Raw genomic sequence first — 16,372 nt, forward strand, 5'->3', positions numbered from 1 at the left:
TTGTTTCTCACAGGAGTTAATAGCCAAGCAGCTGGTGAAACCTATCTTTCCTGCTCCAAGTAAGTTATAATTTAAACTCTGCAACTCAGGATAGATGCTTTCCCAGTAAAAAGTTCAGTGTGAAAACAAATGAGATCCGAATTGCAGGTCAAGTCAGTAATGCAGTTCCTGACTATGAAACATTTGTTGCAAATAGCCCTACAAAGTTATGTATTCTAAACAAAAAATAAAAAATAAACAGGACCAAGAATTAGATAGAAAGCATACCCCAGTACTACTCCCAGTTCCTTCACATGAACCCGCATTTGGCCTTTGAGATATTCCGACAACATTTTGCTCTTAAAATACAGCTCCTGCAACCGATCTTCTAGGTGCATGATACACTAGGGACAAATGAAAAAAGAAACAATAACATCACAATGTTGGCCAAGAAGTCTTTATTGTAGGCACATACACATCTGAATATGCTTGCATGCTGTAGTCATTATAATCAGTAAAAATATTAGACATTAATAGCATTAACTCTTGATAGTTGCCGAAGTTTGATAGCTAACTTAACCAAATATAAGTCTTCCAAATAAGATTCTTGTGCAGCTTTCATAATCAGGCTTATTGAGTGAGGAAGAACAGGATACAGGAATTTCAGGAACTAGATTCTTACCTATACAGAACTTGAATAATGTCTTAGGATGAAAGCTGACACTGTTTCTCTTAACAAATGTGAGGAGGCAAAAAACCTGGCAGCTGTCTGTTTATCAAACCATCTCCTTAATCCTTTTCAGCCTCTGAACTAATGCTCACCGTAGGTTGCACAGCTGAATATACCACCTCCTACTTGGGCTTGTGTGTGTGTGTGTGTCTGTCTGTCTGTCTGTCTGTCTATGAATGATTTAGTTACATGAAGATAATTTTAACTGATTTTTGCCATTATTATCAACTTTCAAAATAGCCTCTGATTGGATACATACCATACTCTTTAAACTTTCAAAATCAAGAATGTAGAAATTATAAGAAAAGTGGGAGTGTATGGGAAAGGCATAGGAAGAAATAATGGAAAAGAGGCAAGCAGTGAGTAAATATTAAATTGTTGCAAAGTGGCTAGTTGTGGCCACTCTGGCAGATTTTCTAACATTTTTTCACGTATTGGAGTTATAAATTCAAATATGAAAACTAAATAGTCTGTAGTCTGCAAATTCCTGTTTATTTAATATAAGAAACAAAACCCAAGAGTGGGAGGTTTAGATACACTGGTAATGATATTTTTGGGCTATAATCTCCATGCACTTCTGCTGTTCTGTTCAGAAACAACCAGAAGTTGTTTCATCCACTTCTGCTGTCTTGGGAAACAACCAGAAGTTGAAAAATGGCTAAGTTTGCTGGGAAGTTCCAAAGTTTGTAAGAATAAGTAGAGTTCACATAAAAAAAATAAAGTCAAAGGAAGTCAAAGGAACCAAAGACATTTTGATTTTTGAGGGGAGAGGGCAAATACAGTAATATAGCGCGCAGTGATAGAAATCTCAGGATTCCATTCACAGCTCAACTGTCCAAGTACTTACAAAATTTGGAGATAAATTATGCTTATAAAGTTGAAGAGTGGAATGAAGCAGGTTGGAGACAAGGTTAGAGACAAGGACATCTTTCCCAAGTTTGTTGTCGATGGTTCGTCTCTGGCTACTAGCCACTTGCACTGTCCATTTATCAGTATCTGCGATAATGCAGACAGCTTCTGCAATTGGTTCATCCAGAACAGGATGCTAGAAGTCAAACAGATACATGCCATTTAACAAATGTGACTTTGGTATTAAAAGTATTATAGCCAACAACCAAGGGTGTAGGACAGGGGTAGTCAACCTTTTTATACCTACCGCTCACTTTTGTATCTCTGTTAGTAGTAAATTTTTCTAACTGCCCACCAGTTCCACAGTAATGGTAATTTATAAAGTAGGGGACAAAACCCCTACTGCCCACCATGAAAGCTGGAACGCCCACTAGTGGGTGGTAGGGACACCAGGTTGACTACCACTGGTGTAGGAGAACTTTCTCAGTAAACTTGATTTGAGAATGGAAATCTCAAAAAACAATTTAGCATCAGAGGTCAAACAATGTATCAGCAACAGCAGAGATGCAGTGTTTTAGGGAAAGCTGTAATTCCATGAAAGGCAACATATAATTTCATCTTCCAATTCATGTTGAGAAATTGTGAAGTTGCAAGCCACAAGCCTGCTTTAGGCACAAACGCCAGCAGAGGGAGCAAAAGAGAAGCACTTGTAAAAGAATTGAGTTTGAAGTAGTTCTGAAGCAGATCAAATGTATCCAAGTTGTTTACATTTGAACCACAAAAGCCTAAATCGGGTCTCCAACCATGGCAACTTTAAGACTTGTGGACTTCAACTTCCAGCTGGCTGAGGAATTCTGAGAGTTGAAGTCCACAAGTCTTAAAGTTGCCACAGTTGGAGACCTCTGGCCTAAATGATTGAGGCCTTCAAATCACCAATATTATATCCATTCTCTCTCACAGCTAGTGTTATGTATGGGAACGTAAATGGGTGGTCTATATATTGCATATTATCTCATCACCCTTGGTCATTTGTGATGTTGGAAATTATACAGGTAGTCCTCAACTTAGGCTAGCTTGTTTAGTGACTGTTCAAAATTAGCACAGCACTGAAAAAAGTGACTTGACAGTTTTTCACACTTACGACCAATGCTACATCCCCATGGTCACATGATCAGAATTCAGATCCTTGGCAACTGACTCATATTTATGACGGTTTCAGTGTCCTGGTGTCATGCGATCACTTTTTGTGACAAGCAAAGTCAATGGGGAAGCCAGGTTCGCTTAACAATGGTGTCACTAATTTAACAACTGCAGTGATTTACAACAACTATGCAAGATAAGTTGTAAAATGGGGCAAAATTCATTTAACAAATGTCTCAGTTAGCAGTAGAAATTCTGGCTCAATCGTGTTCATTAAGTTAAGGATTATCTGAAACTGAGGTGGGGTGGAAGTTCCCTTTTGTTTGAAAATAAACGGAAAACATCCAATTCAAATCATAAGCCAGAAAATGATGACTTATATTTCCTGAGTAATGTTAATCTTTAGGTCACTACTGCAGAGGAAGTTGTTGGACAAAAATACAACCAGCTGCTAACCTTACAAAGCTACGGGACATGTAAAGTTAATTTTAAGGTCATATTTAATATACATGTTCCTGTTCATAGTTCATTACGACTTGTCTACATTAGTAACAGCAACACACTATTACACATTTTAGTGCCAGTAACAAGTGGAAAAACTTAAATAATAATTAAAAATATAAATGTTCCCTTTGGGTATCAGATTATGAATCCTATTAATGTAGAATTCAGTTTAAACAAGGGGCTAACCATATGTCTCTAAAACCTTCTAAGCAGGACAGGAAGACAAGTTCTTTACCACTAATACCTATTACTCAAACATAAACATTTAATCAATGGTTACATAAATAATATCACTAAATAGTGAATGAAATAAGATTAGCCTCAAATTTGAGAATTAAATGTTACCTCAAGGAAGAGAACATCTAAAGATTCTTAGCCAAAGGTTCTTAGCCTATGTCAAACAAGTCTTTCATTTTTCTATCAAATGATAAGAACCTTTTCTAAGTAAGATCATGAAAATTAAAAATCCTCCTCTAGCAAGGCTTCAGAAATATTTCTTCTTGTTGTCTTTTGAGATATATTTCATCCATTGAATATAGTTTAAATTACCTGCACAGCATGCGACAAATCTGACATCAAACAGTGCCTCAGTTTCTCATCATTTCCTAGTCCTTGCAAAACAAAGTCAGGTACGTAAGATGGACAGTAGCCACCTAGCAAGGACCTTCCAAAATTGGCAATACTGGGCTGGACAGAGTTCACTTCAATTAATTTTGACCTGAAAAAAAGGTATAACATGGGCATATATACTATAGCTAACACTGATTTCTCTCTACTTCACCAAAACACTACAGTGGGCAACTACTGCATCAACGCCATCAACATTTCACTGATTTCAGTGGGACTCACATTATACAAGCTCTGTAAGTTCCTATACAGCTTGTGTCCTGTTATATTATACCCTCTGTAAGGATCCTAGGACCCACCTTCCCTAGAAAAACACCTGGAAAATTCTGATCATTTCTAGGCACAGTTTTGATTATTCCATCAGCATGACTGTGTTTCCTTGAACATAGCCAAATTTTAAAATATTACCTGTGAAATTAGATATACTCCAACTGTCTACCAATGAATCTTCCACCATGTAACTTTCTTATTCTGTTTTGTGTTTTTATTCTTATTTTAACATGTTTTGTTTTCAACTGACCATAATAAAGTCTGCCTACCATGTGTAAGCATATGATGAATTTTAATGCAAATCGGATCATATTCACTGTGGATCAAGGTTAGAATACAAATTAAAGAAACTTCCAGTTGGATCATAGAATAGAAAGTATGCAAACCCAATTAATAATAGTCATAGTATTTTTTTAAACAGCCATGTTTCTTTAAGTAACTTATCCTAAATTAAGGTTATACTCCAAGAAGTGTGAAAGGTAATTAGAGACTCTTTTAAATTGTAGCCTCAGTGAAATAAGTATCATTTGCATTACTGCATTTCTTAAAGTAATATCAAGAAAGAAACACAGTTAAAATAATTAAATATATAGTATTTTCTCCATAGAATATGTGTTTAATCATTACACACATACACCTGCAAGTCTGGCTACTACCTTAAAGACCACTGTTTGGGAGTAATATAAAAAATCACTGTACAGGGAAGAGAGGAAAAGGAGGAAGTGTCACTACCAAGACAATGGTCAGATAAAAGAGGGACAAGTCCAAGGCCGATAGTAATCTGAGAAGACATCTCAGACAAGACCCTCCCTAGTTCTCACAAAGAAAAAGGAAAGGAGGGAGGGGGAAGCACATTCAGATTTGCATGATTCTGTTATTATTCACAGTGAGCCATGGTGGCACAGTGGTTAGAATGCAGTACTGCAGATTACTTCCGCTGCCTGCCAGCTGCCTGCAATTTGCCAGTTCAAATCTCATCAGGCTCAAGGTTGACTCAGCCTTCCATCCTTCCGAGGTCGGGTAAAATGAGGACCGAGATTGTTGGAGGGCAATATGCTGACTGGGTAAAGTACTTAAGAGAGGGCTGTAAAGCACTGTAAAGTGGTATATAAGTCTAAGTGCTGCTGCTATTATTATCTGTTCAGTGAAAATATTGGCCTACAAGACTTTGGTTTCCTCATTTGGTCTACTCTGAAGGGCTGACAATCATCCAGATTTGAGAAAATGTACATTGCTACAAGAAATACCACCTACCCAGGAAATGGTATGTCCTCTTCTTCTGTCCATTCTTCTTGTTCTGCCCCATAATAATTGCTGCCTGTCCTTGCAGCATCATGAGCTGCATCCTCACTTTCACTGTCACCAAGAGCACTATCAGAACTCTCATTCCTTGGAATGTCCCAATCCACCACTGGATCAGATTTTTTTTCTAAGTTCTCTCTTTCCCCATGGGGGATAAATATGGAGAGTTTTTCTCTTTGGTCCTGCTCTGTAAAACAGCTTTTACAAGTCTCTTGACGAACAGATTCCATAAACTTACAAAATTCACTAGGGGACTTGTTATTCTTTGTACTCAAAGTTTTGGGTGGGAATTCTAAGCTACTATTAGAGTCTATAATGTCTCTTGCTGTTTCCACTGGAATATCATCTATAGTCCTGGTTACAGCAGAACCTTCTTCAGTAAAATATTCGGTAAGCAAATTTGTACTTTCCGCTCGGTAAGGATTCCAATTCTGGACCTCAATGGCAACCTGAGGGAACTTTTCGGGCATGTTCTGATCTCTTGTTTGGTCCTCAAGGGTTTGTTTTTCACAGTTCTGTTCAGCAGTTATTCCTTCTTCGATCTCCATATGGCTGCTGTGCCTGGACATCTGCTCTTCAGCCACCTGACTTCGCACCTCAATATCTGAATCAGGGGACATAGAATCTCCAATGAGGAAAGTCACCTTTGTTTGAACCTCAGCCGCACCACAAGGAATTGCATGAGACGACATTTTATCAGGTGGCTTCTTCTCTACCATTGTACTGGTTGATCTCAATTGTTCAACAGGCTGATTGTCAGAATCCATCAATTCTTTGTTCTGCCATAATCCACCAGTCGGTTCCAGACTGGACTCTGGCAACACACACGTTTCCACAGATGCTGATCCCGTGAAGACTACTCTTTCTAACTTTATTCCTGCACAAGGCATCGATGCGTCTTTGCATTTAACTTCAACAGACTTTTCTTGAAAATTAGAAGGCTCCACACTGCTTTCACATGAAGTAGCTTTATCCATCTTGGGGGTGTTCTGTGAATCTTCTTTCTCTAGTCCTGAAACAGTGTCTGCTTTTTGATTAGGATTAACAGGGCATCTGCAATATTTACAACCGCAGTCAGAAGTTCTCACTTCTTCAGACTCTTGAAAGGATAGAGTGCTTCTGTTCTTGTGCATTGTGACGAGCACATATTCAGATTCCTCCACCTCCCCTTTTGCTAGTGTTGTGGTGATGACTGTACCAGGCATTACTATGGCTTCATCCTCACCATTTTCCAAAAGATGAGTCTCTTGCAACTCCGAGCATCTTATGAAATAAGTAAGGAAATAAAGTAAACGTTGCACAAGATCTTGCCTTTTGCCAACCACAACTGTTTTTGACAGCCTCACAGGTGATCCAATGGCTCCATACAGATCTCCTGTGAAATAGAATATAAAAGCAGCATGTTGTTATTTTCAGTTTGCAATAGAATAATTGAATTATAATGGAGATCTTCTGTACAGACAATTTTTTCAGCTCTAAGCCAAATTGGTGCAGGGAACACAAATCTTCATATACCCAGAGAGATACACATTATCTATCTCCTAATCATAAAATTATTGTTAAGGGACATTGTCACTGTTGAAATTTATGAGAAGGCAGAGTATTTCTATTTCCCAACACTTAGAACAGAAATAACCATCTGGAGAAGAACCTCTGTGTAAGAGAAGAAAAGCAAAATAACTTTCCATTCACAAATTTTGCAATGCAATTAAGAGAGAGAGAAAAAAATGCCCACCAAACTGAACTCTAGGGCTGGGCAAATCATTCAAAGTTGCTCCTTGAAACCTGATTTAGCATTTCTGAGATTATTTATAAATGTCTGGATTTGCATAAAAAATTGATTGATGGAGGGTACCCCCTCAGAATACTTTGCAGAGAACCCTGGTTGCATTGGTTTGTTCTATCTCAAATTGTTACTATCTGTTCTACTTTAAAGATTATAGCCAAATATTGTTCCATAGTATGTACAATATGCCGTAACTTCTCTTCAAACATCTTTTAGACATTCTCTGTTTGGAACTATTTCAGATGCAGCTGTTTCTATAAGAATGTCTTATGGCCTGTTAATTGATTCTTACTCCTGTCTTTTTTAGCTCATTTCGACCATCGCTACAGATAAGGCCCAGGCATAATAAAAACAAACTGGCAGCTATCTTGAAAGTTTGTATATAAAAATCCCACAGAATGTGATTTTGCTTAATGCATAACAATCCATTAGGATCAGCTGGATAAAATTCCAAGGTTTTGCACTTCAGAATTCATAATTTATCATAATGCTATTTCTGAATAAATATGCATAGAATCAGACTGTAAGAAATTTGATTAACAAACTTGGAAATACAGATAGTCCTTGAGTTACAACAGTTCGCTTAATGACCATTTGAAGTTACAACGGCACAGAAAAAAGTAACTTATGACCGTTTTTCATACTTATGACCATACCATTATCTCCATGGTCGTGTGATTTACATTTGGATGCTTGACAACTGACTCACAATTATGACGGTTGCAGTGTCCCAGGGTCATGTGATAACCTTCTGCAACCTTCTAACAAGCAAAATCAATGGGGAATCCAGATGCATTCAACCACTGTGTTACTAACTTAACAATTGCAGTGATTCACTTAATAAATATGGCAAGAAGCCATAAAGTACTAATACATCTGTTTTAGCCATCAGGGATTAAACAGCGTAGCAAAAGGATATTTTGTTCATGGAAGAAATATACTGAGGTAGCTTAAAACATACCTAATTGTGCCCACAGTGGATTGTACGGGTGACTCTTGGCCAACATGTCCACTGTCTGTGAGGAATGCTTCTCTAGAAATATTCGAATTGGTGGCTGGCCATTTGGCATGACAGTCGGAACCCAGGCCAGGTGGTTTGTCAAAACCGCAGTTAGAAGAGCAGGTAAAAATCTGGATGGGAAAAAAGGCCCATACTTTAGAAACTGAAGAACTGCGCAGGATTTTGGACAAATTTACTTCTATAAAAGGAAGCTGGTAGTACACTACGTCCCTTAGGTAAGAGAGAATTCAATTAGCATTTCCAGATCAGGGAACAGAGTCTAAGTTATTTCCAAAAAAACTGACATAGTATCATGTTGTTGTTTCTGTTTCAAAATGGTACACTGGGGAACAGAATGCAGATGTTGTGTTCTACCAACACACGGAGTTTCTCAATTGAACCATTAAATACAACTCATTTGGATCTTCTTTTAATTCTACAATGTCCAGTTTTTGTAAGAAACCAAAAGGTGTAATGGTAATAATTTTTAAAGGCAACTAGAATTTCAAATGTACTTCCCCCTGCCTTTTTTTTCTGGAAGAGAAGATGCATTAGAAGTTTAAAAGGACTTTTGGCTTGGCCTACATCACATGGTGCTGTCAAGTAGCACAAGAGGATCTTCAGTCGGTCACACCTAGGTCACCTCTCGACTGGATTATTGTAACATCCCTGCTGCTTCTCAAGCGGCACTGGCTGACAGCTGGTTTATAGATATAATTCAAGATCCCCATTATTTCCTCTAAAATCTTGCATGGGCCTGATTATGTGAGGAACTGCCTCTATCCATATGTCTCCTGGTCCCATTAATTAAACAGTGACATCTTGGGGAACCTCAGAACTATCCCTTCTCAGTGATAATTCCCGTCCTGTAGAATGATATCCACCATCATCCTGAAATTTGAACTGCTCCCATCTTTTTGACTTTCTACAAATTGCTAAAGAACTGATTGTTTCCCCAGATTTCGATTTAAGGTTGTGCTTGTTTTGCTGTTTGGTTCCTTGGGATTTCTCCCTGGTCAGTTGTCTTCTTGTTTCTTGATCTTAATGTTTTATAGGTAAGTCACTTAAGAGTTGCCAGGGATTCAGGCAGCTTCAATGTTGAATTTGTAAGTAAATAAATAATATTCTTGAAGAAGCTGTGAAATCTGGATACAATATACCATAGAATTGCATCAGTTCATCTGTCTGCCCTTTTAGTTAGGCAAATTCAAGAAACATAGAAGGTAGGAATTTCACAAATCTTCTTTACTGTTGGAGGGTAGAATAAGAAAATCTTGAAAGTCTATCAAGATGGATTTTCTCTATGTCCCATATTTTCTTATATTAAAGAAAATTATAGCTTTTATTTAGCTATGTTAAAACCATAGCATAGTTTATTTTGATTTGCTTTCTTGTGGTTTCCTCTTTCTCATGCTGAGTATTTTGTTAAAGTCCCCCCTTAAGCTTTGCTCTTTTCTTCACCATTCCCAAGGGCAAGTCTACATTCCTTCCCCGACCCCCCCAGCTAAGAAAATGTAGTTAACATATGATATTGGGCAGCTGGTAGCTTTCCAGCATCTGGTTACTGAGCACTTTGGAGATTATATGGTTTGGCAGTTCATCTTAAGTTTTCCTTCCTGTTTATGCAAATCTGTATTCTTTCAGTCAGCCATCAGGCCTCATTGCCTAAAATCTTTTACAGCAACATTAACTATTCCTTTTTAGAAACAGAACTGAAACGTGACCTAAAGAGGCTAAAACAAGACTTAAAATATTTACAGGTTGTGTTTCAAGTTATTGTTGGTTTTTAGGGTTATATAATAAGTATCGATATTAAGCAACTGTATTCTGTTTCATTTGCTGTTGTTTAAATGATAGTTTTGGGTTTAGAATGGAAAATTATGCTACACTTAATAAAGATTTCAAATGTTAATTCAGCAGTTTAAATTTTGCTTCAAAGAGAACACTGACATTTGTTACCAATTGAGATAACTTTTTTTAGGTTTCTACCCTTCACTGTCACTTGAGGGTACATTTTTAGATCCTGATAAATGGCATCCTTTTCCTTATGGGTTTGAGACATTTTTATGAAGAAAAAAAGACACTGTTATGCATGTGATCCTTAATAAACTGCTACAAGATTTAAAAAGCAAAAAAATATATATGTAATATAGAAGTGCTTTACTGGTTCCTGGAAGCTTGTTCCATTAGGAAAGTAAATTCCTTCATAAAGTGATGGCAGAGTTGGTTCTTCTCAGGCATCCCCGACATCATTGTAAGCCAAACTGGTTCTGTAATACGTGGCATAGTATAGAGATTGCAAATTGTTGTTCTAAATGGCAAAAAAAGAGACAAGATTAAGATTACCAACATAAATGTTACATCACATGGCTCAAAGAGGCATTTTATATGGGGGCAAACTGTCTTTTTCTTTTTTTTAGTCCCAATCCTGAGAAGCCTCGCCTCCCTGCTTTCAGCATCTCCTGCACACTGAAGATACTAAAGCACCCCATTCAACCTTAGAACCGCGTCTTCTAGCCTACTTTATATCTCCAAGTGCTTCTCTGATATTTCTGTCTGGATGCCTCATTGTCAGCTCAAGCTTAGTATGTGAAAGGCTGAACTTCTCATCTTTCCCTTCTCTATTCATTCCATCTCCTTATCCATGTCTTTCAACTTGCCACTTATATTTAGTTGAATGATGACCAGATAGCATTACTTCAAAGTAATTTATATTATTAAGATTGTATTTTTTTTTCAATATAAGCCTTTTAAGAGCTCTCTTCAGACCTAAGCAACTTATAACTATTTTGTCATGCCCCCGTCGGAGTCCGAATCCAAGGAGGAAGATGAACAGGCATTAGGGAGTGGGAGAGTGGCTCCATTGGCTGTGGAGGAGACTGGGGAAGGGCAAAGTCAGGCTGGGCAGAGCAGGGAAGAGGTAGAACAAGAGAGAGGGGGTTCAGAAGAAGACCAAGGCCCATTCCCTCTTCATCCTAGGGCATGCAGGAAAGAACAGAGAAGAGAGCAATGTGGGTTGTATGGCTTAGGAGGGAGGAAAGGGCCCTATTCCCTTCACCTGGGGAGGGAGTTTAAAGAAGAACCAGTTGGGAGGGGTGTTTGTCAGGAACAAATGTTGAGTTTATTTAATGTTGGCTGCTGTTATCTGAATTCCGGGCATCCTCCCAACAGGTTTGATTTACTGCCATGTTACTTCACTTCTGGAATTCTTTATCTTGCTTTGTTGGATTTATAGTTTAAAGTTTTCTGTTTACACCATTTTGGATTGGAATATGTGCAGCCAAAGGCTGTTGCAGGTTCTTGGGAGAGTTTTTCTCCAGATTGGAAGGCAACCAGGACATTGGGGACAAAGTTGGAACTAATACAGGGACCTCTACTTATTATTTGGTTGGACTGCCTTTGTGCCACACCCCAGGTCATCACACATTTACTGTAGAACATCTTCCTTTTTTAAGAATCTAAATAAGATTATTTAAAATGTATTAAAATATGTTAATTATCTACAACCACATTAAATATAAAACATAAACACTGTAACTATATTAATCAATTAATCATGTAACATTATTAATATACTATTAGTAGCATTCAATATGACTTCCTATATAACGCCATGATGAAGTGATAATTTTTGTCTTTATGCTAAGTATTTGTGATTCATATGAAAAATGAATCAAATGAGATTCAAAACAAGCAAGAAAGGAAAATAAGTTTCCTCTAGAAAATATCAGAGTATGCAATATATGGAGAATGATACCTTCGAAGAAGAAATGGGACAAGGTTTCTCAAACGAGAGAAAGTCCTTATGTAAACTAAATGAAACAATGGCACGCCCACAGAAAGATACAAGGATGTATGAAAAAAGAGAAAAAAAGTTATAAAAATGTAGCTTTAAAAAATGGTAGAGATTCTCAATTATTATAGAATCCAGTCCTAACTTGACTATATAGACTTAGAGTTGGATAAATATGTACAGTTATGTAAATACACAAGTTAATACAGTTTTTCATTCACAAAGTGAACAACAGAAATTGTAAAGCTGAGTTTCAACAGGTTCTGAGATTTGGGATTAAAAAGGAAAGAATTAGTAACACTGGAGAAACTCTAAAGATCTTTATAATAGTGTGACTGCTCATCTTGAACAAACAACCCTACTAAACATCTACTTGTGCTAATTGACTCAAGAGATTTTCCTTGTATTATTATGTAGTTATTGGTTCAACTTAACAAGTTTTTGTCTATTGTTGTGTCTTATTTAGGCAGTAAATAAATACAATTTACACACAGTATCAAATGCTGTCAGTAAATCTAAAAGCTGCAAACAAATTTAGATGTGCCTACAATATTTCATCATTATCATAACATTCATCAATATTATATTTCAACTTGTTTTTCATGGCCATGTTAATTGGAAACACAGGGAGTTGAAATCCAACATATTGAGGACCTGTATACTGCACAAGTCAAAAAAAGGGCTGTGAAAATATTTACAGACCCCTCACCTCCTGGATATAAACTGTTTGAACTCCTTCCCTCAAAACAACGCTATAGAGCACTGCAGCCCAGAACCAATAGCCACAAGGACAGTTTTTTCCTGAGCACCATCACTCTGCTACACAAATAATTCCCTCAACTCTGTCAAACTATTTACTAAGTCTGCACTACTATTTCTATTAATCCTCTCATCACTTATCCACTCCCACTTGTGACTGTATGACTGTAACTTCGTTGCTTGTATCCTTATGATTTATATTGACTGTTTCCTAGTATGATTTGATTGCTTATTTGTACCCTATGATTATCATTAAGTGTTTTACCTTATGATTCTTGATGAAAGTATCTTTTATTTTTATGTACACCGAGAGCATATGCACCAAGACAAATTCCTTGTGTGTCTAATCACACTTGGCCAATAAAGAATTCATTCATTCATTAAGGAAAGCTACTCTGTGATTAAAATAACGTATTCATCATTAAACTAACCACTTATTCTTCTCCTGTTCACTTTATATAATTTCCTTTCTTGTTTCCTTATTTTTTCCCCACTGCACCTAGTTTCAGGATGTTACTCGCCTGGGGCAAGGATTGTCATAGTTAGACAGTATCATGTAAATAAATCAATAAAAACAACTTTTCTGTTTAACAAATTCATGTAAAGTGAAAGCAATACATAGAAGAATAGAAAATCACTTATTCTACAGACAAGAGGATATTATTTGAAAATCCACAAATCCAAGGGAAAAAAAGAATCCCAAGAACAGAATACTATTAGCATAGTTACTGTGCCATATTTTTTTAAAATCACACAAGCTCTCAAGCTTTATTTACTCCATTTTTCCAGTTACTACTACATGCAGTTCAGAAACTGCCACAGTAGCCTGTTTGAAGGTCTCTCGCCAAATACTAATATATCATCCTTAATGATTTCTGAAACAGTGTGTGGGGATTCCATGAGCTCTATACTATCCAACCTGGAATTCTTTAAATGACAAGCTAAGAGGTTTCTCATAGAGAAAAGAACCTAGCAAAACTGGTCATTTGCTAAGTGCAAGTAGTCTAGTAGTAGGATTCAATTTGTTTTACTACCAGTTCTGTGGCCGTGGCTTGGTGGGCATGGCAGGGGAAGGATACTGTAAAATCTCCAGTCAGAGGTAGCATTTGACAGTTCTCCGAACTACTCAAAATTTCCACTACCGGTTCTCCAGAACTGGTCAGAACCTGCTGAATACCACCTTTGACGTAGTCCTCAGCTTACAACACTTCATTTAGTGACTGTTCAAAGTTACAACATCACTGAAAAAAGTGACTGAGGACCATTTTTCACACTACAACTGTTGCAGCCACCCCATGATAATCTGAATCAGAATTCAGACAGTTGGCAACTGTCTCACATTTACGACAATTGTAGCATCCGAGCATCATGGGATCACCTTTTGTGACCTTTCTGACAAGCAAAGTCAGTCAATAAGCCAAATTCACACAACAACCCTGTTACTAACTTAACTACAATGATTCACTTAACAACTGTGACAAGGTTGTAAAATGGGGCAAAACTCATTTAACAAATGCCTCACCTTCCAACATAAACGTTGGGTTCAGTTGTGGTCGTAAGTTGAGGACTACCTGTATTAGCAATACCAATGTGATTCAAACTAAGTCCCATGTAAAAGAGAATTAATATTAGCAACACTAAAAAGCCTTGGAGATTATGAAAGTTTGGAAGACATAAAGGAACTGTCCATCATTAGAAGGTGTCCTCCAAAATAGATTGACAAGAGCTGATATAGGTAGTCCTCAACTTACAATTGTTCATTTAGTGGCCATTCGAAGTTACAACGGCATTGAAAAAAGTGAGTTATGACCATGTTTCACACTCACGACTGTTACAGCGTCCAGATGGTCATATGATCAGAATTCAGATGCTTGGCAATTCACTCATATTTATGATGGTTACAGTGTCCTGTGGTCAAGTGATCACCTTTTGTACCTATCTGACAAGCAAAAGTCAATGGGCCAGATTCACTTAACAACCACATTACTAACTTTAACAACTGCACCAATTCACTTAACAACTGTGGTAAAAAAAAGGTCATAAAGGGTTAAAAAAAGGTCAAAAATAGGGCAACTGTTTAACAACTGTTTCACAGCCACAAAGTTCAAATTTGGAACTCACTTGTTGCCGTAAAGTCGAGGATTACCTGCATAGAAAGCTGTTCTGTAGTATTTTTTCTATGAAGCGTAATATTGCTTGCTCTTTCATTAACAAAGCCTCACAACTGGAGAATTCTGGGAGTTGAAGTCCACATTCCCGCCTGAGGCCAAGGCTGGGAAACACTGATCTAGACTCACAGCTAAACATAAAAATCAGAAGAAAACTACAGTTCTCTCAGGGTGACTTTGGCTTTCCTTGACTGCAACCCAGATCTGCCATTCCCACCACTACCAAAACAAAAAACAAAAAAACTGAAGTGGAAGCTGTAACTTGCATAACAGAAAACAAGCCCATTTCACAAAGCTGAAGTGGAATTCAAAGTTTTCAAACCAGCCTCCTGGGTCCCATTTCAGCATATTCAAATCCACCAAAGCAAGCTTTCAGAAAGCTACCTCAGTCTGAATAGTCCATAGGTACTTCAAGGGCGGGAGAGAAACAGGAGGAGGAAGCAAGAGCGTCTGTTTTAAGCCAGAGATATTAAACATTTGTTTTCGTTGAAAGGCTAGCTCCAGTCTTGTGACTCCTTATTTACTATTCTGGTAACTGTGGCTGCATCTGCAACTGATAGTGTTTCCTCAGAGAGATCAGATTCCACTGGCCGCTCGCCAGCAGGCATGTGACTGCAGCGAAGGGAACCCTCTGTGCCAGATATAGAAGTAATTTGCACAAAACACTAGGCAGAGGATTAACTGGCCAAGGGCGGGTGGACAGCCTGCCTTGCATTTTTCCCCGGCTCTGTCTCTGAGGATAAGCAAGCAGCAGGCATCTATCCCTTCCCTCCTCAAAGAAGCATCACAGGGCACAGCCAGAGATTATGTAAGGCGCAAAGCACGTCACAGACTGTTTCAATCCTTTCCTTACATTTGCATCTTAGCAGTCTCTGGGAAATCTCTTTGCCTCTTTTTCTGAGGAAGTTCTAATCAAGTCGACGTGGCCACTACCCAGAAGAGAGTGGGTGGGGTGGGGACATGGTCACGGCTGGGAAAAAGAAACTATGCACAACCAAGAAGAGGAACTGGGACAAAAAGGACATAGGCTAATTGGAGAAATATACATATATCTACAAGTCTAAGCCTACCTATAGTTAAGGTGGGTGAATAGTAGGGCAACTTAGTCACTTGTCCAGGTGTTGATTAGTGGAAAGCAAAGTCAAGGCCCTTGGAGTTTCTTCTTTTGGTTCCTTGGGACTATACCAGTTTTAGACCAGAAAGAAGCTGTTCCCCCTTCCACTATAATGATAATTATAATTATTGTATAATTAAACGCTATGTTTGGAAACAAGGCCACATATTTACAATCCAGCCAAGCTAATTTTTATAGAGAAAATCCTCTTGGAAGATAAAGCTCAGAGCTTATCTCTGTGCTGTGCTTAAAAGCTTTGGTACTCACAATCTTTCCCACAGTTGATAGGACAAAATCTTCTCATTATGAAGGAAATGGGAATGGGGTTGTAGCAGCGCTTTTGCATTTCTA

At 37.8% G+C, this 16,372-nt stretch overlaps 1 protein-coding gene and 1 long non-coding RNA gene across 6 annotated transcripts in view; one reads left to right on the top strand and one right to left on the bottom strand.

Annotated features, from left to right (window-relative positions):
- LOC148126928 (uncharacterized) overlaps window positions 1–16,372 on the top strand; it is a 66,122-nt gene that overhangs the window by 40,077 nt on the left and 9,673 nt on the right. The gene's annotated exons all lie outside the window — the stretch shown is intronic.
- FNIP1 (folliculin interacting protein 1) overlaps window positions 1–16,372 on the bottom strand; it is a 99,174-nt gene that overhangs the window by 5,965 nt on the left and 76,837 nt on the right. For 4 of the 5 annotated variants that reach the window (XR_015741724.1, XM_026696468.2, XM_026696467.2 and 1 more), the window contains 6 exons: window positions 10,352–10,498; window positions 8,149–8,318; window positions 5,354–6,776; window positions 3,752–3,920; window positions 1,557–1,754; window positions 268–383 (listed from right to left, as the gene is read on the bottom strand). Coding sequence is in view for 3 of the 5 variants with exons in the window: in XM_026696468.2 (XP_026552253.1) it covers window positions 268–383; window positions 1,557–1,754; window positions 3,752–3,920; window positions 5,354–6,776; window positions 8,149–8,318; window positions 10,352–10,498 (2,223 nt within the window). In the remaining 2 variants the exon portion in view is untranslated. The remainder of the gene's footprint in view (window positions 1–267; window positions 384–1,556; window positions 1,755–3,751; window positions 3,921–5,353; window positions 6,777–8,148; window positions 8,319–10,351; window positions 10,499–16,372) is intronic. The other variant, XR_015741725.1, reaches the window with a different exon arrangement.

Source organism: Pseudonaja textilis, chromosome 2 (genome assembly GCF_049901715.1).
Source record: "Pseudonaja textilis isolate UNSWEBS1 chromosome 2, rPseTex1.2, whole genome shotgun sequence".
NCBI lineage: Eukaryota > Metazoa > Chordata > Lepidosauria > Squamata > Elapidae > Pseudonaja > Pseudonaja textilis.